Source organism: Oryzias latipes, chromosome 5, assembly GCF_053564925.1.
Source record: "Oryzias latipes strain Hd-rR chromosome 5, Olatipes_Hd-rR_3.1".
Classification (NCBI taxonomy): Eukaryota; Metazoa; Chordata; class Actinopteri; order Beloniformes; family Adrianichthyidae; genus Oryzias; species Oryzias latipes.
Window position 1 is genome coordinate 3,992,515 of NC_136241.1, and position 19,976 is coordinate 4,012,490.

General features: G+C 39.8%; 1 protein-coding gene across 3 annotated transcripts; it reads right to left on the reverse strand.

Moving 5' to 3' along the window:
• Positions 1 to 368: 368 nt before the first annotated feature.
• Positions 369 to 17,792, reverse strand: thumpd3 (THUMP domain containing 3). 3 transcript variants are annotated; one of them, XM_020703011.3, is made up of 11 exons: positions 17,734 to 17,792; positions 17,148 to 17,390; positions 16,378 to 16,455; positions 15,878 to 16,282; positions 14,363 to 14,493; positions 12,670 to 12,739; positions 9,111 to 9,226; positions 4,172 to 4,276; positions 3,143 to 3,266; positions 620 to 832; positions 369 to 495 (listed from the first exon to the last, which is right to left on the reverse strand). In XM_020703011.3, exons 2-10 carry the CDS (start codon positions 17,370 to 17,372, stop codon positions 650 to 652), a joined length of 1,437 nt encoding a protein of 478 aa, XP_020558670.1. In that variant the 5' UTR covers positions 17,373 to 17,390; positions 17,734 to 17,792; the 3' UTR covers positions 369 to 495; positions 620 to 649. The 3 variants fall into 3 exon arrangements, with proteins under 3 accessions (XP_020558670.1, XP_078804073.1, XP_011472946.1); XM_078947947.1 differs by having other exon boundaries at positions 17,467 to 17,753; XM_011474644.3 differs by having other exon boundaries at positions 369 to 832; positions 17,467 to 17,753.
• Positions 17,793 to 19,976: the final 2,184 nt, after the last annotated feature.

A 19,976-nucleotide genomic window follows, 5' to 3' on the forward strand; every position in this document is an offset into this window, starting at 1 on the left:
ATTCCCTCGTTTCTTCTGCGCATGTGCAGGATCTGAGCTCGGGCTCCTCATGAACTCTTCAGAGGGTGATGCTGGACAAAGTCTATCTGCATGAAAATATTCACGTACACACTGGAATGTTCCTTAGTGTGTGAATGTGTGTGTGATGGGTGAATGAGACTGACTGTAAAGCGCTTTGGGCCTTTGAGGAAGGTAGAAAAGCGCTTTATACACGCCGTTTACCATTTAATGGTCAATATTTCTGCACAAAAACGCTATTTGAGTGTCAGGTTTACAGGTCTGCATAGTTTTACTCTTTTTAAACTTAGCTTTACAAATACAAAAAAGAAACGATGAGGAGAAGGAGAAGCAGAAAACACAAAAGTTGCTTTTATTTGTGAAGCAGTTTTTAATCACAGGTCAGTCTTCAAATCTTTATTCATTTAACTGGAACTCCACAGTTCTGAACTAGCATGACTGGTTTTATGCTGCAGCCTTTGATGATACAGATCAACCCTTTAAAAGAAGGAAAATGTCAGAATAAACGCAATGATTAGTTTGAAACAAATCAAACTTTAACTGTTTGGCAAACTTGAACAAATTCCTTTAAAAAATAATGATAAAGAGCACTATAATCCACCAGAATGACATCACAAGAGTCGGGGTAGAATTAACCGTCGTCCTTCTCATCCGTTTGCTTATAAACTCTTCCCGGTGACTCATGGACATCCTCGGGAGTTTGGCCAAACACGCCAGCGGTCCGCTTCAGGAGGTAGACCCCGGCGTGTAAACCGCCGACGTTGACCCAAACAGTGTGCAGCTTTTTCCACAGCCCCCCCATTCTGGATATAGCCTGAAAGGGGCATAGATCACAAGACGGCATATTTACAAATACGGCATTTGTTTTATGTAAAACAAGAACCCCAGGCAAGAGGAACAGATTCAGAAAATAGGCTAAACACATCCTCAAAAAAAAAAAACCATACTTAATTTTTACTTCTATCTGAAGAGGCAGCAGTTAAATGTTGGAATGACTTACTAGTTTTCTGCCAGATCTGCATGCAACAATGACTCAGAGCTCAATTCTGTAGGACGTCATCACTGTTCTGGCATTCTGCCACAATTCAAGTTGCCTCATCTCATTAAGCTACACAGGAATTAGTTCTCTACATTTCACAATATTTTCTGTTTCAGTAAAACTTTTGACTTTGAAGAAAATCCATCCAGAGTTTGCTGAGATGGATCTCGTTTTGTTTTATGTGATATATTTAAAAGAAGCGTGCTTTTGTTCACATGTTCACTCCACCAAAGGAGGTAAAAATATCTTGGAAGCGATGTGTAAAAGGAGCAGGTACTTGACGCCACTTCTCTGCATTCCAAATTTCACAGGTTATTATTGTCAGTGTGACAGGTAAGCAGCATCATGTTTCATTTGTAACGCTCCTCTTCTGCAGTGGCCTGACTGGCTTTAGTTTGTAATTCTGGAGCATCACCCAAAACAGGGCGTGCTAGAAAGGTGAGAGGTGGCTTTTTTTTTTTAAAACCTGAAGCAAACAGTGATGTGAACATGATTAAAACTGGATGAACTTCAAATCAGCTCTCAGATTCTGGTCAGTTGAGCTCAGGTTTGAGGATTTGTTCACAATAATCGGTGACAATGAAAACCAGAAGAAACCATAATCTCTTTGCCTGCATGTTTTTGATATTTTGCTGCTTGTTTTCCTCGTCTGGCCTGTGTGAATCAATTAGTCCCGTAGATCTATTGATTTCCAAGAGCATGCATTGGAATGGAGCAGAGCGGGGGGTTTGTGGCCCGCCCAGCGTATTTTCTACATCCAAAATATGATGTTTTTGTCTTCTCCTGATTCACAACATTTTGAATAAAGAAATATTGAGCTTAGTTTTCTTAATATATGTCCTTCTTTACGAGAAAGATGGCGTATGTTGAAAAACACAACTTTCATCGGAATGGGTCTTTAAGACGAAAACATGTTTCTGTGACACTGAAACGAAAAAACAGACATTTGATTCTGTTTTCCAAAGGTCAGAGCAGAGATGCGTGTCCTTCTTAACACACGGTCAAAAGCTGGCAGTGAGAAAACGTTGCTTTAGATGAAGAGCCACGGTTTCCACAGCCTGTTTAGTTGTTGCTCGTTTTTTCCACCCAAAGCTGAATCAGAGCTGTGTCACACACCGAAACACAGATGTGTGTCTAAAGTGTCTGAAAGGTTAAAAAAAAACCTGGGGGAGTAATGACAAAGGAGGCTCCTGCTGAGGTTCCAACTGGCGAGACAGGTCCAAACACACATAAAGCAATATATTTAAAATCCTCTATGGCAACAATCTATTTATTTCTACAGTCAAAGTGATTCCTAGCACGCCTTCTTTAGGGGGGCGTTTGTTGGGGTGTGGAAAAAGAGCTATTCTTTTCAAAAGGGTGGTGACTCAGCCCAGTCCAACTGTCCACAGCCACATAAAGGCTACTCGCATGAACTGACCCACTTTTTTACAGGGCTGTTCCACATCAGAGGTGCAGCACCGGTTTCTTCTATGCTAGGGAGGTCAACCTCTTTTCTCTGACAGCAGCTTTTTATCTAAGCACTAACTGCACTGTTCAAGACCGACTGAATGCGTCAAATCCAAGCACCGCAAACTCAGGCCCCTTAGAGAGAAGTCAAATATTATTACCCCGTTGGCACATTTTCTTCAATTAAGCAAAACATCTGTCAGTGGGGTAAAAAAATGGTTTGAACCAAGAATATAAAAAAAAAAACAACCTAATCACGTAGACATTATTTTGCTATTGAAAGATAGAGAGAGACAATTTATCTTGAAAGAATAACTTTATAATTCAGTTTGGAATTGAAGTTAATGTTGTGGATCAAATTGCAAAAAAAACAGATCAAGTATAGTTGGAGTTATCATCAGGAAGTCGTGACAACAGACATTAGTTCTTCTACATCCTGTAATCAGACCTTTCAAATTACAGCGAGGGGTTTTGCGCATCTGTTAACCAACATGAAAAAGCCTGAAGAAACACGGCAGCTTTGACAAGTAATTCACTTTACTTCCTGATATGTGAAGAGCTTTCCCAGAAAAAACAAACAAAAAAAAAAGTGGCGGTTCTTGAGGAAAACTGCTACCCATTGAGACACAGGTTTACCTTGGAAAAGCATTTCTTATCCTGGGTTAAAAGTACAGCCTTTCCTGAGCCTGGCCTGCACACACGGGCCATTTCTCTGAGACAGGAGGGGTACAGGTCCCAGTTCTTCTTCCTAGAGCCCATTCTTTAAGAAAGCAGAGATGAAATGAAACACTTTGATCCTCTTGTTAAGATTACATTAATCTTGAAGTGTCAGACTGTGGAAACACTAAATCAATAGATTTAAGCCTTTTTTAAAACACAGCAGCACCTTCTGTTTACATTAAGGCTCATGAATACCTTCAAATAGAACATGTAAAAAGTGTGTTTGTCCTTTTTCTGGTGTTATAAATGTGACTGTGGGTTCCCTGCTTTTATGGGAAAAGACTTTAAAATCTGTGGTGAAAATTTCAGAGTCCTGAGTTTCATACCTGCTTGATCTCTAAATAAAAAAGTATTAGGGCCACGATAAAAAAATAAAAGGATTATGAGAAAAATATGTCTCAACTTTACTAATATGAAGTAACATTATCGGAAAAACTCCAACATTTACGACAATAAAGTCGTAATATTATTAGAAAATAGTTGTAATTTTATGAGTGAAAAAGTCAATATTTTACGAGAATAAAGTTATAATTTCATAGGTTATAAATTGAGAATTTACAAGATTCATGTAATACATTTATGAAACAATTATTAATAAAAATACAAACAGCAGCAAAAAAAAGAAGTTGTTTTCTCATACTTTTATGAATTTATTCTCGTATTTATTTTTTCTTTGGCCTCACTACTCCAATGGAGAAAAAGCTAGCAAACTGTTAAAAAACAACAATAAAAACCTAAAAATAGAATTTCTTATACTGGCCATTTAATAATCATTTAAAAAGTGGTTTTACCATATTTATTATCATCTCATAAAGATATGAATGCCCCCAAAATATTCCTTCTGTACAATGTGTGTTGATGGTGGTTAAATTAATCAGCTTGTGTTTCCCTAAGGCTCAGGGCACCACAGAAATCCTCGGAGTACGTCATAGCTTTTGCTGCTACCTTTTCCCAAACGGCATGTCGGTGATGATGACGTCCACAGAGCTGGCCCGGAAGGGCAGCCTGCACAGGTCCCACTGCACTGTGTCAATGGGGAGTCCAGGTGAGCTGAGAGGAAGCAAACATGTCCCTCTGTTACTGAAGGCATCAGCTGTGAAGCAAATGGAGCATTGTGCAATTTCACTTCAATCTATTATCACCAATGACTTAGGCCTAAATGAGTCAAAGGACTTCACCCTCGAGACAAAGACATTGCCTCACTTTCATGACAAATACAAACTACATCGATAGAAGCAAAATAATTCTTGAGAAACAGATGAAAGCCTGATTTAAAAAAATGATATAACCTTAAATAAGGAAATTATACAGTGCTCAGCATAAACGAGTACAGCCCACTACATATGTCAGAAAACCTTTAGTGTGAGGTACTATACTACAAAATACGCCTACAATGGAGGGATATTGATTGCAAACAAGATATGTCAATTTGCACACACAAAAACATTTTCCTAACAAATTAAGCCCATGTTGCAAGAATGAGTACACCCCAGTCATAGTATTAGGAGAAACCTAAGACTACAAAATTCTAAAGAACAGGCATTCAACCACAGGTGAGTCTAATGATTCATGTAACCCTTGTGCCATCCTAGGCACTTTAACGTTGGGTCATCTAGACCCACTAGACAGTGCTCTGAACCTTTTTTCTTCAATGATTTGTGATCTTCACTGGTCATTTCATGCTGTCAGCAATGGCTCCCCATGGAAAAGAAATGTCACAAAATCTGGGAAAGGAAATCATTTCTTTGCACAAAAAAGGTGAGAGCTACAAGAAGATCAGCAAAGCTTTACACATTAGTCAAAATACTAGAGCAAAAGTGATCCAAACATTTAAGAAAGATGGAAGTGCAACCATCTTACAGAGATGTGCAAGCCGTCCACGTAAGCTAACATCCCAACAGGCGCATCTTCTGATGAGAAACGTTGAAGAAAATCGCCCTGCAAGTTCACTGCAGTTAGTTAAAGCAGTAGAACGCCAAACTGGAGCGATTGTTTCCCGTGACACCACACTGCAGAGGAATGGCTGCATGGTTATCGTCCATGAAGGAAGCCTCTCCTAAAACCCATGCACAAAAAAGCACACCTAGAATTTGCTAGACCCCATGCTGAAAAAGATGAAGACTACTGGGACTCAATACTCTGGAGTGAGAGCAGGTGGAGGAATGTCTACACAGGTGGATGTTTATTCAAGAAAGGAGAGGAATGAGGGTCAGTTGTAGCAAGACAGAGCATCTCTGTGTGGATGAGAGCATGAAGTGGAATGGTGAGGCCACAGGGAGCAGAGGTGGAGAAGATGGAGGACTTTAAGTTCTTAGAGTCAACAGTCTAGAACAGGGGTCGGGAACTTATATATATATGGCTCTTTTGATGGTCACATGTGGCTCGCAGACAAATCTTTAATTATACTTTTTTTTTTCATTAGAGCGGTGCTTGGAGAAAAAAAAATCTGCGCCAGCACTGTCACTTTACTATTATCTATTATTTCATAGAGTTGGTACCACCCGGAAACCTGTGAATTTCCGTGCCTAAAACTGCGCGCTCCCGTCTCTGAGAAAGAGCGCGCAGTTGCGGGGAAGGGATGTGTGAGGAAGAAAGCAGAGGGTGGGGGGGTTGTGGGGACCGGCAGCAGGTGAATCGCGCAGGGATTGTATTGATTGTAAAAACGTAAAACCCGCTGCCCGTCACTCACTGGGGCGTGTGAGTGTTTGGCTCCCCGTCTGCATGTGAGCAGTCTTTGTCACATCTACAGAACATTCAGACCTATGATCACGTTTAAAGTCTCAACGCCTGCATGAAGCAGAAACTCACCATGTATCAACCAGACTAGACCATCAGCAAAACTACCACGAGAAATACTCATTATTTATTAGCAACAGCATAACGATGTTATTAAAAAGAATCCACAGACTTATTGTACTCTAAAAATGTTGAAATTACATCAAATGCAAACATTCATTTGTATATTTAGTTTTAAACATATTGTCACGGTCTGAGTTTAACTTGGCTGTTGGGCCGCGTTAAATGTTCTGGAGTTCGTTGAACGCATCAAGCAGAGATCTGATTGGCCCTCTGTTCTGTCGCTCAGCCTGTTGTTAGGTAGTTTGGACCAATGCGGTTCAGCTATGGGCCGAATAAGGGAAATGGGAGGGCTGCAGCGGGAGCAGGGGAATATAAAGTTAGGAGAAGCGCTCTCGTCTCAGCGGGAGAGATTCAGGAGTTGATGAATTAATTGTACGGCGTTTGTTACGGTCTGCAGTCACCAGAATAAAGAACTTTAAAAGAGGTTAAGTCTACGTGCCTCAGTGTGGGAAAGGGACGCTACATTAATGTATGGGTCTTTCGAAATGACATTTAAAAATATGTGGCGTTTTTGGCTCTCTCGGCAAAAAAGGTTCCCGACCCCTGGTCTAGAACAACAGAATGTAGGAAAGGCGTGAAGATACATTTGCAAGCAGGTTGGAACTGGTAGATGAGAAAGTGTCATCAAGAATGAAAGAAAAAGGTGTAGAAAACTGTGGTGTGAGCAGCCATGGTGTTGGCTTAGATCAGGGGTCTGTAACATGAGGCTCCAGAGCTGCATATATGGCTCTTTATCCCTTCATTGTGGGCCAGTGGCTTTGGAGAAAAATGCTAACAATTTGAATAAATAGTGGGGTTGTAGTTTTGGTTCATTTGTTTAGAGGTAATTAAGTTTTGGCATCTAAAATGAGATTATTAACATGTTAGATAACTAATCAAAATGATGGTAAAAGGTTTCATCTTTTGTCAAAGTGATTTATTATCAGAATAACTTGAAGTACATTTTCTTATGTGCAGTTGCTGTTCAGAACTACATTTTAAAGTACAGAATTACATTTACATGTATAGATTAAAAAAAGGATTTTACACCAATGTAGTTATGTTTATATTTTAAAGGATAAAGATGCACCAAAGTCATAATGATAGAATCTGTCATGTTAACCTTTCTTGCATTTTTTACTTAAGTCAATATGTTGCATCAGGAGGATTTTATTTGACCCTTCAGTATATTGAAAGGAATTCCAATATGCTGCTGTTGAAAGTAAACAAAGTAAAAATGGTTATATAGAGAAAATTATGACACTGGTTTACTTATTTACTGTAAATATTTAAAAGCTGCAATTTACAAATAAATGACTTAATGGCCACAAAAAACACAAAGTGTACGTTTCTAAACGATGAAGTGGGTCTTTGTGGCTTTGGCTGGGTTTTGGTCTGTAAGGAACAGATTCAAATGGCTGTTTTAGTGCTAAAGCTTGCAGACTGCTGGCTTAAAGAGTCTGAGAAAGAGACAGGAAGCAGATTAAGGTGGTTTGGACACACTGAGAGGAGTAACAGTGATGATGCTGGTACAAGAATGCTGAGGTTGGAGCTACCAGGAAAGAGGCCTAGAGGAAGACCAACGAGGATGCAGTAAATTAGGACTTGATGTGTGTGTGAGGAGCAAAGATAAGCAAGGACAAGATAAAGACAGAGGATTTGCTATGGTGACCCTTGAAGAGAGCAGTTGAATCCATCCATTATCTGCACTCACCAGCCACTTTATTATGTACACTTTGTTAGTATCGGGTTGGACCACTTTTGCCTGCAGAACTGCTTTAATCCTTGGTGGCATAGATTCAACAAGGTTCTGGAAACATTCTTCAGAGAGTTTGGTCCATAATGTCATGACAGCATCACACAGTTGCTGCAGATTTGTCAGCTGCACATCCATGATGCTGATCTCCCGTTCCATCACATTCCAAAGGTTCTGTATTGGGTTGAGATCTGGTGACTGTGGAGGCCATTTGAGTCCAGAGAACTCGTAGTCATGTTCTAGAAACCAGTCTGAGATGATTCCAGCTTTATGACATGGTTCCTTAATCCTAATGGAAGTAGCATCAGAAGATGGAACACTGTGGTCAGAAAGGGATGGACATGGTCAGCAACAATAGTCAGGTAGGCTGTGGTGTTGGAACCATGCTCAGCTGGAACAAAGGGGCCCAAAGTGTGCCAAGAAAATATCCCCACACCATGACACCACCACCACCAGCCTGAACCTTTGATACAAGGCAGGATGGATCCATACTTTCATGTTGTTGATGCCAAATTCTGACCCTACCAAAAGAATGTGGCAGCAGAAATGGAGACTCATCAGACCAGACAACGTTCTTCTAATCTTCCATGGTCCAGTTTTGGTGAGTCTGAGTGAATTGTAGCCTCAGTTTCCTGTTCTTAGCTGACAGCAGTGGTACCTGGTGTGGTCTTCTGCTGCTGTCGCTCATTCACTTAAAGGTTGGACGAGTTGTGTGTTCTGCAGACCTCAATTGGAACCAGTGGTTCTTTGAGTTCCTGTTGTCTTTCTATCAGCTGGAACCAGTCTGGCCATTCTCCTCTGACCTCTGGCATCAACAAGGCAATTCTGTTCACAGACCTGCCTGTCTGGCACCAACACCCATGCCACGTTCAAAGTCACTGCAATCACCTTCCTTCTCTGTTCTGATGGTCGGTTTGAACTGCAGCAGATCGTCTTGACCATGTCTACATACCTAAATGCATTGAGTTGCTGCCATTTGATTGGCTGATTAGACATTTGTATTAACGAGAAGTTGAACAGATGTGCCTAATAAAGTGGCCAGTAAGTGTAGACCAAATGCACTAATAAGATAAAAAGTTTTTCACATTTAAAACATTTTAATTACATGTAATTAAAATTAATTACACTGGTGTGCCCAATATCTAAAATATCATCATCCTCATCATCAACAAAAACAAACAACAGGAACCGTCATTGGTACACTAAAATGGGCTGATAACTAAAATTATATCATATATTCATTTCTAACCTCTCCTGATTGTCTTTTAAGCCAGTTAACTGTGGACCCACCTTCCCTTCTCTGCCCTCCTCTTCTGGATGTGGCATATGTTGTTGAGCGTGCGATTAACAGCCATGTCGTAGTTGTCACCAGCAATGTAGAATGAACTGTTAAATTCTATTGCACCCTGGAGAAGTAAGCAAGTAAGTAAGTAAGTTTTGTTTATATACTGCCTGTCCCAGATAAAATCACAAAGCTCTGAACAATAAAACACAATATCATACAGTACAATGAAAATACAGAAACAAACAGTTAAATATGATGTGAGACAAAACTAAATAGAAGAAAATAAATGTAGAATAAAAATAACAATGAAACCAGTCAGCTAAAATCATTTATAAATAAAGTGTCTTCAGTTGACTTTTAAAAGAATCGACAGAGGTGGCCACACAAATGGACAGGGGGGGGGCATTCCAGAGTCTGGGGGGCTGTTGCCTGCAACGTCTGGTCACCTCTGGTTTTACACTTGATCCTAAATTTTTTGTAAAGACTTTGATCTGAGGATCGGAGGACACGACCAGAAGCGCAGGGACAGAGCAAGGCTGATAAGTATTGTGTGGTCTGTCTATTTAAAGCTCTGCAGGTAGAAACTAATATTTTAAAATCAATACGCCACTTGATCGGGAGCCAGTGCAAGGAGGATAAAATGGGGGTGACGTGTGCCCTTTTGCCAGATCCTGTTAAAAGCTTTGCAGCTGTGTTTCAGACAAACTGAAGAAGAACGAACAACCCTTTATTTTATCCGGACTGGATAAATGAAGAAACGGTAGAAGAAACTCATTGCAGTCTTTACAGTCTGTGGTGTGATCATTCCAGAAGAAATGGTCCTCAAAGGGTTTTATTTGTATTATCCAAGAGCTCAGTTTACATGTTGTGTGTCATATGTTGTGTTTATTTGTGCCAACAATGTCGTAGACCTACAATGGAAGAGAAAATCCTACTTAAATGCAATAAGATAAATCCTAAAGGCAACATATTATCAATAAAACCTTTATAACCCTGTTCTTATCATCACTGTCATAATCTGAAAAATACAAACACCTAAGTTTTGAACATTTTAAATCAGCTCGTCTGATGTGTAAAGTCCTCCATGGTTTAGTTCGTCCACCTTTAAATGAATTCATTAAACAGGAATCTTCTAGAGGCTCTTCAAGTGTAACTCGAGCCACTTTTGGAGGCGACTGTGAGCTCCCATTTCAACAAACCTCTTTCTCACTAAACGTTCTGTCTTACAAGAGTTCAACTTTCTGGAACAGTATACTTATTGAAATAAGAGAAAGTACAAGTTTTGTCATCTTTAAAAAACAAATGAAACAGTGGCTTCTAAAATTTCAAATGTGTAATCATCACAAATGAACAGAAACATTTCAAACAGCGATTTTTGTACTAAATCCACCAACCTGCATAAATAAAGGTTCAATTTAAAAAAAAAATGGTTAAGTTACTTACTCTATTTCTATTTTTATTTTGTATATAGTCTTCTGCCTCTGTTTTATATTCTTATGTGTAGTTTCGTCATCTTAAAATCAGTTTTATTTCTTCAATAACATCGACCTGCCAGGGGACTGCAGATGGAAATTAGCCTGCGGCTAAAATATATTTACATTTGATTTAAATGTTCATTAATATGCAATTTCCCTTTCTTAAATAAACATCTATTTGTGTTATGTGAAGATCAGAATAACGGCATATTGATAAATCTGCGGATACAAGAAGCCCTGATGACCAGACATTTCTACAATCTGACCTCCAGAGAACTGAGCTGAACATGAACATGAAATACAGAAGAACAACGACTCTCAAGAGCTGTGGTGCAGAGGTAAAGCGGTCAACCTCTCATCAGAAGATCCCAGGTTCAACTGCCGCCCCGCCTGCTTATGTATCGAAGGCAAATCCCTGAACCCCACGTTAGTCCTGACAGCTGACAGTGTTGGGCAGTGGAGCCGCCATCAGTATGAGCATCCGTGAATGGGACTGTAAAGGGCTTTGTGGCATAAACCATTTGACCATTTCTCTGCACAGTTATAAATGTATCCCGTCAGTAAGTCTGATTTTTTTGTGTCATAGTTCTGAAGCAGGGCAGCCCAACCCTGGTCAACAAGATCCACCACCCTGCCCTGCCTTTTGCAGCTCTCCCTTCCCTCCTTGCTTTTGACTAACTGACTCAGGTGTCTAGTCATTCCAACTGACTGAACACACCTGATCCAGGTCATCAGTAGGAAGAAGGGGTAGTAGATCTCTAAGACCAGCATTGGCCAGACCCGTTCTAAAAGTGCCCACTGTAGTCTTAAGGTCGTGTCCAAATTCCTTCCCTACTCCCTGGTTAGTTCACGTATCGGACGTATCGGACTGCCGCATAAGAAACTAGGATTAGTTTCCCAGGGGGCGCAATGAGCTTCATCCAGTGTGGGTCAACACCCTTCTGCCTAACTATGCAGCCATATGGTGTGGTCCCCAGTCCAGATAAAATAAAGGGTTGTTCGTCCTAGGAGAGGATCCTTCCTTTATGCGAACATTTATTCTATTTTTTTCGGAATCCGTTTTTCTTTCCAGGAGTTTTTCCTTACCGAGAAGGAGGGTCTAAGCGGAGGGATGCCCCGTTTAGCCTAGCCTGTTTAGTTTAATTTAAAAATTATTATATTTTATGACTGATTTCATGTCCTTTTACAATTGAAGCCCATTGAGACAACTATGTTGTAATCTTGGGCTATATAAATTGAATTGAATTGAGTCAGGAAGGGCATCCGGCGTAAAAATCATCTGCCAGACCACCTGTGCGAATCAGTGAACGCCGATTTGCTGTGGCAACCCCCAAAGGGTTGTGCCGAAAGGTGGACATCAGTGCTCACTAGATTGGTAAATAAAGACCACAATGCATTGCGTTTGAACAATTTGTCATTTGAAAAAGGCAAGAAGCATATCAAACAAGAGAGATGACATAAAGTACTTCTACAAATGGGTCCCACCATAATTTGGCATTTAATAAAAATAGTGAGAAAATGTTAGATTTACATTAAATATATTGTTATGCACCATATAGTCTAATAGGGGTTAGTGTGTAGTGAGTTAATTCAAACACAGCCTTCGTGAATTCCAAAGAAAGACTTCAGGAACATTGACTGTATAAGAACTGGACTGAGTACCCCCCCCCCAGCGTTCCAAACAGGAAGTACCTGCTGGCTCAAAGAAGTCAAAATCCCATAAATTGGGATATAAACAGCCATATTTATTCTATGGGTGTGGACTTCAAACAAACTCACTCCTGATTGGTGAGAGTGGTTGCCATAAAAACTGTGACTAAGACCAATTCGGACCAATCACTGTTTACTGACATCATCTGGCTCCAACATGGCGGCATCTGCATCGTGGAAAAATGCCTTTGGTTGAAGCCGGAACTGGGCCATTTTCTATAGGTGACGTCACACTCGCTCCGTCCAGTTTTCTCATACAGTCAATGATCTGGAGCAATGGCAACAGGCCCTCTATATTTTAGGAAGAAATGGTACCTTCCACATAGCATTAAGAAGTAAAAGTAACAAGTAACAAAAAAGCACAAAGGTTTGGCTTTACCTCTAGTGGTATGGCTCCAGTTCCACACATAGGATCAAGTACTATATCAGAGGGCTGGAGTTTGCACAGCCTGTAAACAGAGAGAAGCACAACGGTTCTATAAAGCCTTGAATGTCATGTCAACGTGTGAAATCTGAAAAGCATGGAGGACTTTCCTCAAATCTCAGCCTAAATTATCTTTCTAATCAACTTCTTCCTTTGTTGTAATTTGAACACAAGACAATATTCCTTCTCGTTCTTGATTTGCGGCGTTCAAACTCAGTTGTATATTTTAATCCAGATCTATATCTTTAATATATTCAATATAAATCATGGATTCACGGTCCAGCCATGTTTCAAGGTAAGGAGCAATTTGTTTTTCCAGGTAAGATTTCTCTATTCTTTGTACAAAATTTTCAGGAAAAGGTTTAAAATAAAGAATATACACTGATATAAACTGAGTCATTTTTTTTCCATCAGCAAGAAACTTTGACTTAACTTATTAGGAATATCCACGTAGAGTAGACACTAAAGTTTTTGGAGGTCGCAGCGTTAGGAAAACACTGCATTTGGATAATTCCTCTCAATGAGAAATGATGGACTGGTGTTCATTTCTAGATTTGTGGCTCCTTTTCTGTTTCCAACCAATAAATCTTAGCTTGACCCTAAAACATGGACATCAAAATATGAAAACAAAAATGTAACCAATAGTAGTCAAGTGAAAACTTTACAAAACAAATCACATACCACAGACGCGGTTGCAACATCACTTAGCAAAGTTGTCATTTTCCGATCCCTAAAGAAAACACTGAGGCGTGACTTGAACCTCGACAAAGGAGCTTCCTCTGTTGCACTGGATATACCCGTCTTTCTCAAGTGTCTACCTCACAGTGATCTCAATTGTCTTGCGTCTAAAAATACGTCTGCAGGCTCAGCGAAGCGTCAAAAAACGCCACTCCTGAACGTGAATCGGTTCAGTCTTGGGTCACGGCTGCTGGAACCAAACAACCTCCAGCCGAACAATGTTCTGACAAAAAGCAAAGTGAAAAGCAGGTGGAAAGGAAATTCCATCAGACCTAAAATATTTAAAACAATTTTCCAAGTAACCTGTGCAGCTTTCCTGGTCTGGCTTGGATTTTTGCCAAGTTACATTTTAGCATTGGTTCTGAGGTTCTACATGGTGAGGGACACTCCACCAGAGCTCCTATGACACTGTGGTGGCCTGGGGCAGCTTCAGCCAGCCATGGTGGCTTCCAACAGAAGAAAGGTAACTAGACTAACTCCATCATGACAACCCCACCCAGCACCAGCTCCACAGCACGGAGCCTCTGCTCAGCTCCTTCACTGCAAAAGCAGCTGAAAGAAGAAGAAGTGCTACTAAAGGTCAGTTCTTCCCACAGCTTCCAGACTCTACTATGGCAGCTCTGCCACATTTAATTCTAGACATTTTGGGAACTACAGTATATTATTTTCAGTTGGAAGCTGTAGGGAGGAGGAGCAAAGACGGTTGCAGGTTTCTAATGAAGATTTCCAATGTTTAAAAAAAATGATATTTGGTTTTTTTGTCAGAGTTTCAAAAGCAACAGAAACCTACATGAATAAAACTCACCAGTAGAAAAGCGAAAGAGCAGTGCACAGATACAGTTCCACTTCCTGTAACCTGCGTGCATACTTGTGGTTTTAGATGCTTGCTGGCTTAAACAGATGAGGTTACCTGAGCATGCCGTAACACAAGGTGGAACGCAAAGTGGTGGGTCCGAAGTGGCTAATGTTCCTCCTATGAAGACTTTCCTCGGTCAGCGCAAGGCCAACTACCATCTCCTCATTGTGGATGTTCAGTAAAACCTGCATTAAAAGACACATTTTTAGGTTTCTTTATGCTCATTTTTGGTTTACAGAAATAGTTGTTTTTAAAACTTCCAAAGGTTTTGTCAGAATCAGCTCGCTGGTTGTAATCTTTAGAAAAATATTGGTGAAAATGGTGTAAATAATTCTGCTTTTGTTTGAGTTCCTCTCATTCAGAAATGACTGAATGTCCGTTACATCATTGTTTTAATCAAAGTTTCCACAGAAGCTGCAATAAAACCAGCTCATCGACGGTAAAATGGTAATACAGTATATTTAAGGGAATGCTAATTATCTTTAGCTTTTACTCAACTCAACAGTAACTATAGAAGCAAATAACTGTTTATTCCTTCTCTGGTATTTCTTTTTCTGGCTTTGCATGTATAGCATATATAATGAAAGATTTTCAAGTTGTAGAATTTTTTCTCTTCACCTTGAATATTTCTTTACACATTTGAATTTTTCCTGTCTTTTGCACCCTGATGCCCGATCCCCAGAGTTGTGGTAAATAACTGAATTTCCCCACAGCCCAATCAATAAAGTTGATCTCATCTCTTAACTAAAAAGGTTACAGCCGACATATTCTGGATCTAATTGATCATTTCAAATAACAGAGTCAAAAAACAGTTTGTCCTGAATGTTGCCCTGTGTGAATTCTTCCTGTGATCGATGAAACCGGCTTCATTCCAACACATGTTCTGCTACTGTCCTCATACTCTGACATTTTGGAATGATCTTTTTTTCAAACTTTGTCCAAATTTTGATTTTAATCACCCAAACATGATTGACTTGCTTTGGAAACTAAAACAGCCGCCGACCCTTTCAGTGTTAATACGGGTCATAACGGGACAAAGGAATGTCTGGAAGAATTACTGGGCCTATAACATTGTGTTAAAGTGATTTTATTGCATTTTACTTTTGAATCCGTAATGTCTTTGAGTGTTTTGAAAGGTGCTTTTAAATAAAATGCATCATTATTACTATTAATTGTATTTAACCTGGCAGCCTTACAGGGACTTCTACTACTAACTACTGAGGTTTTTATGGTGTTAAATATAATATCCTCCGTTTACACATTTGTTTGTTGTTGTTAAAATAAATAAAGTATATAAAACAACAACAAAAACCCAAAATGAAATTAATGTACAATATAAAAACAGGACAAAACAACCGCAAAACTGGATGATTTCACTGAACTAATAAATTTATCCCTAATTTAAAAACAAAAGAATAAAATGTAAAAGAAAAGAAACGGTCACTCAACACCATTATTATCATGCCTCTGGTTTCCCCTAAAGAGGTGTTCTCTCCATGAAATATAATCTTCAGCCGCTGTGAAATGAAGTGAAACATGGAGTAGTCGTGCCAGAACAAGCATGCCCACCTCTATGTCAAACTTTGTCATGTCTGCTTTCCACTGGAAGAATTCTTGAACAGCTCCCCCAAAATCCCTGGCTGCCTCGTTCGAGGAAAAGCTGTGTTTGTCTCCAGCCCTGTTACATGTTACACGGAATTTGACGGGTTTGTCCTCGGGCGCAGTCTCCTGCTGGTGGCTCTCCACGTCTGGCGCATCCTTGGTGTCGCCTTCGGCTGCAGAAAGCTCCTGAGCCGACTCCTGCTGCTCAGCTGCGTCACACACCCCGGTGTCAGCAGGCTTTGCTTTGGTGGCATTTCCTCCTTTTCTGTGGCTTTTCTTCTTTTTCAGAGTTCTGTTTAACTTCCAGACCTCCAGCGCGTTAGTCCATGGGAGTTTGGATGCAAGCTCCTGCAACTCCATTAGCGTCTCCTCCTGAATAAACCACATACATTTAATGTTAAATCTACCATCACAGGAAGTGAGGGTGCTGCCGCTTAACTCAGCAAGAGGTGCAGGGTTTGCCTCACCTTAGATTCTTTAAAGTGATATTGATCATATTCCTTTACCACCACAAACAGATTGTCAACAGACCGCAGATGATGAACCTGGAGGAAAATCATGTAAATAAATGTAAAAAAAAATGCATTCTGTGTCCTCTCCCAAATTCTTGGCTTTAAACCGTCGTCGTCCACCTTAAAGGTGTGCAACTTGCTGCATGGTGAAACCATGAGGAACGCCTACAGTGGAGGAAATGTGTACTTGATTCCTCGCTGACTTTGTAGGTTTGCACACTTAAAAAGAAATGGACAATCTGTCATCTGTAGATTCATTTGAACGGTGAGAGAAAGAAAATCACAAAGAACATCAAGAAGTCCACTCTAAAGAACTTATAAACAGTTATTTACATTTCATCAAGGGAGACCAGTGTTTGATCCCTTAGCAACCATTAAGAGTTCTGGTTCACACAGACCAGTTAGACTCTCCTCATCAACCTGTCACCTGACTTGAAGACGCCTGTAGAAAAGACACCTGTCCAGAGAATCAGTCCATCAGTCAGACTTCAAACTACAAGAAACCTCTGTGCTGACAATCAGGGTTCTGAGGGATCAAATTCTCATTTCCCTCAATGAAATGCAAATATATATAAATTATTTAAAGCTGATTTTCTATCTCTCATTATTCAAATGAACCTACCATTAGGATGTCAGCTTCTTTTTAGGTGGGCAAATCTACAAAATCGGTAATTTAGTTTAATTCAGTTATTTCCTCCACTGTAAAGGACAGGTGGGATTTGTACCTCAGAAAGTTTATCAGTAGTGACTGGGAAATAAATGCGTCCCCGGTCTCTGCTGATCCGTGCATCCACTCCAATCTTCTCTTGAACCTCCTCTGCTGCAGTGTGCTCAAAGCCGGTGGGCACCGTCGCTCCAATGGTCACAGTGAGTTCAGAGTCAGGCGAGGCGTTCATGATGGACACTGATGATGATGCTTCCTCTGCAGCTTTATCCCCATGGGAGCACATGATGATGATGATGATGATCTGTGCATGTAAAGATCAGACAGGAATCCTATAGATCACTTTATACGCATGCATTTCTGCTGGGACTAAACCTCACCTCTGGAATATTACAGCAGGAAACTTTTATCCCATTAAATTCAAGCTGTCACAATATAATTATGTTAGCACTGACATTCATTCACTTAGCAAGCTAACATTAGCCTGAGGGTGTATAACTTGGATGCGAAACGCTAACCGGTCATTCTAAATGCAGAATTAAAGGAGAATCAAACGTGCTGTTAAACCACAAGCACACCGCATACAACACAAAACTGGTAATTATGTGTGAAGCGTAACATGTTGTGTGGATTCATTAGGGACCGACCTGACACGCGCACGAGGCACACACGCTGTTTCCGCTTAGCAGCGACGCTTCCGGTGTGAGTTTTTCCGAAATAAAATATTTTTTTACACAATTTATTTTTCAATCTTTAGTACATCAAATCAGCAAATTAACAGAAGCATTTGTCCGACGTATAATATCTTTGTTTTTTTTTTTCACTTGACTGAAACAACCATTGATCATGCCTTAATGTTCCTTATTTGGGTTTTAATCGGGTAGTTGTATGATATTGTACCATCGTTTTATTTTTACATTTTTTATCTTTAGAGAAGGCCTCCCTAATAAACATTTTTTGGGATATTGTTTCAATGGGTATTTTCCAAGAACATTTTCATGTTTGATTGTCATGTATTGTACGTGCTTCTCATATGTGGCCGTTAGAGGGCGCTGTGACACAAACATGTGAGCTGGAGGTTTCAACTCAACGGATGCAGAGATTTCTGTTCTATCCAAATCTGAGTTGTGCCTGTTTGTTTTGATCTGTATTGGTATAAAAAAAAACTTTTTTTAGATGAAAGAAGAAATAATAAATGTAGACGGTTGTTCACTGGCAGAGAAAAACGGACAAAATAAAAGCTAACATCTCACAAATACAGCATGTAATAGACTATCAGCCATCAACAAAGCACATGGACTTTCATACTATCCAAAACCTGTTTGGATTGTGCTTTGTGACTATTTTTCTTTTTTTAATTGATAATAAGGAATGCAACTGTCTGCATTTCTTTCCAACATAAGTAAATTAATATTTCAGCTCATTTTACATCTGGCAGGATTTGTAAGTCACATAGTTTTGTTAAGAGTGCTAACTGTTTTCCTTTTTTTCTTCAAGAGTCAGTTACTTGTTGACTAAGTGTGAAACCTGAAAGAAATGTGGGTGTTTGCTCATGATGTGAAACAAACAACACAGCAGATGGTCAGTGTTCCAAATTGTGTAACGTCTAAAACTTTTTGGGCACTTATATAATCTACATAAAGACAAGAGTTTTTTTTAATGCCTGCAAATGGCACCATAAAATGTATCTTGATGTCTGGTTTTCTGACTAAATGCAAAATGCATTTGATAAAGTTTTCGTCCTGATTGCTGTTTAGGTGTTATCCATTCAAAGAGCATTGTTTTATAATGCCAATTATTAGCCCCTGGTTAGATAAAAAGTGTATTCTTGTTTTAAGAGTTTTAATTGAAAGTGATTTGTTTGTAAGATGATATAAGTTGAAGGAAAATATTTCAAAATGTGTCTGACATTTAAGTGTGTTCCTTGAAAGCAACATTCCTGACATTGTTGGTAAAGCTGTGAAGTACAGCTAAGAATTTTATCTTCATTTGACTTAATAAAGACATGAGATCTGACCCAAATTTTCAGAGTTGCCACGTCACATGTGAAGTATTTGGAGATCCCCATTGGGGAAACGTCTAAAATTAAAACACGTTCCATTAAGAGGGTAACGACTTAGAGTAATTAGTTTAACACCTTCACTGCAGACCTCCTTAAATGCTTTTTTTGTCATGCAGTTCTAATAATTGCACAGGTTTAGTTTAAATTACCTGCAACTCTTTTCAATTTATGGCTCATAAACACTGAGATGTGCCGTATTGTGCAAGTTACTCACAAATTGCTGTTGATTATACAGTCCTTGACTTTTATTAATATTGTTTACTTTTGGTCGAGTCAAAGTTTAATTGAGGGAGCAACCCTCAGCTTCAGTCAGTTTAGTCTAAAACTAAAAAATCCGGCTTTCTACGTTGAAAAATAAAGAACACAGAGACTAACAGAGAACCTGTCTGCTTCAGGAAAACTAAACAAGGCAAAATGCTGATTACATAAGTGGGTTAAAACGATTGCACTCAGCTAACAATAAAGACTGACAGCTCTGTGAAAAAGCAAAACTAAACACACATAAGGAACATAAAAATGAAATTAGAGGGTCTGAGTTTACGAGGGGCTGTGCTGTGGTGTAGTGGCTTGCGTCAAACACGAAGGCCTTGATTCAAATCCTGGCTTGGACCTTTCTATGTAGAGTTTTGCTTGTTTCTCCCCGTGTGTGGGTTGGTTTCGTCCGGGCGCTCTGGTTTCCTCCCACAGTCCAAAAACAGGATTGATAGCTTAACTGGTGACTATTAGTTGTCCGCATGCATGCATGTGAGAACGTGGCCCTGCAACAGATTAGTGACCTGTTCAGGGTGTGCCCCACCTTCACCCAACAGTAGCTGGGATAGAGATTCA

Bases quoted from the DNA above. Each gene is read 5' to 3' on its own strand.
- thumpd3 (XM_020703011.3), bottom strand. From the start codon at position 17,372: ATGTGCTCCCATGGGGATAAAGCTGCAGAGGAAGCATCATCATCAGTG. The intron at 14,494-15,877 runs GTGGGCATGCTT...CTTTTAATGCAG, and splicing joins TGACAAAGTTTGACATAGAG to GTTTTACTGAACATCCACAA. The intron at 833-3,142 runs GTAAACCTGTGT...TGCCCCTTTCAG, and splicing joins ATAAGAAATGCTTTTCCAAG to GCTATATCCAGAATGGGGGG.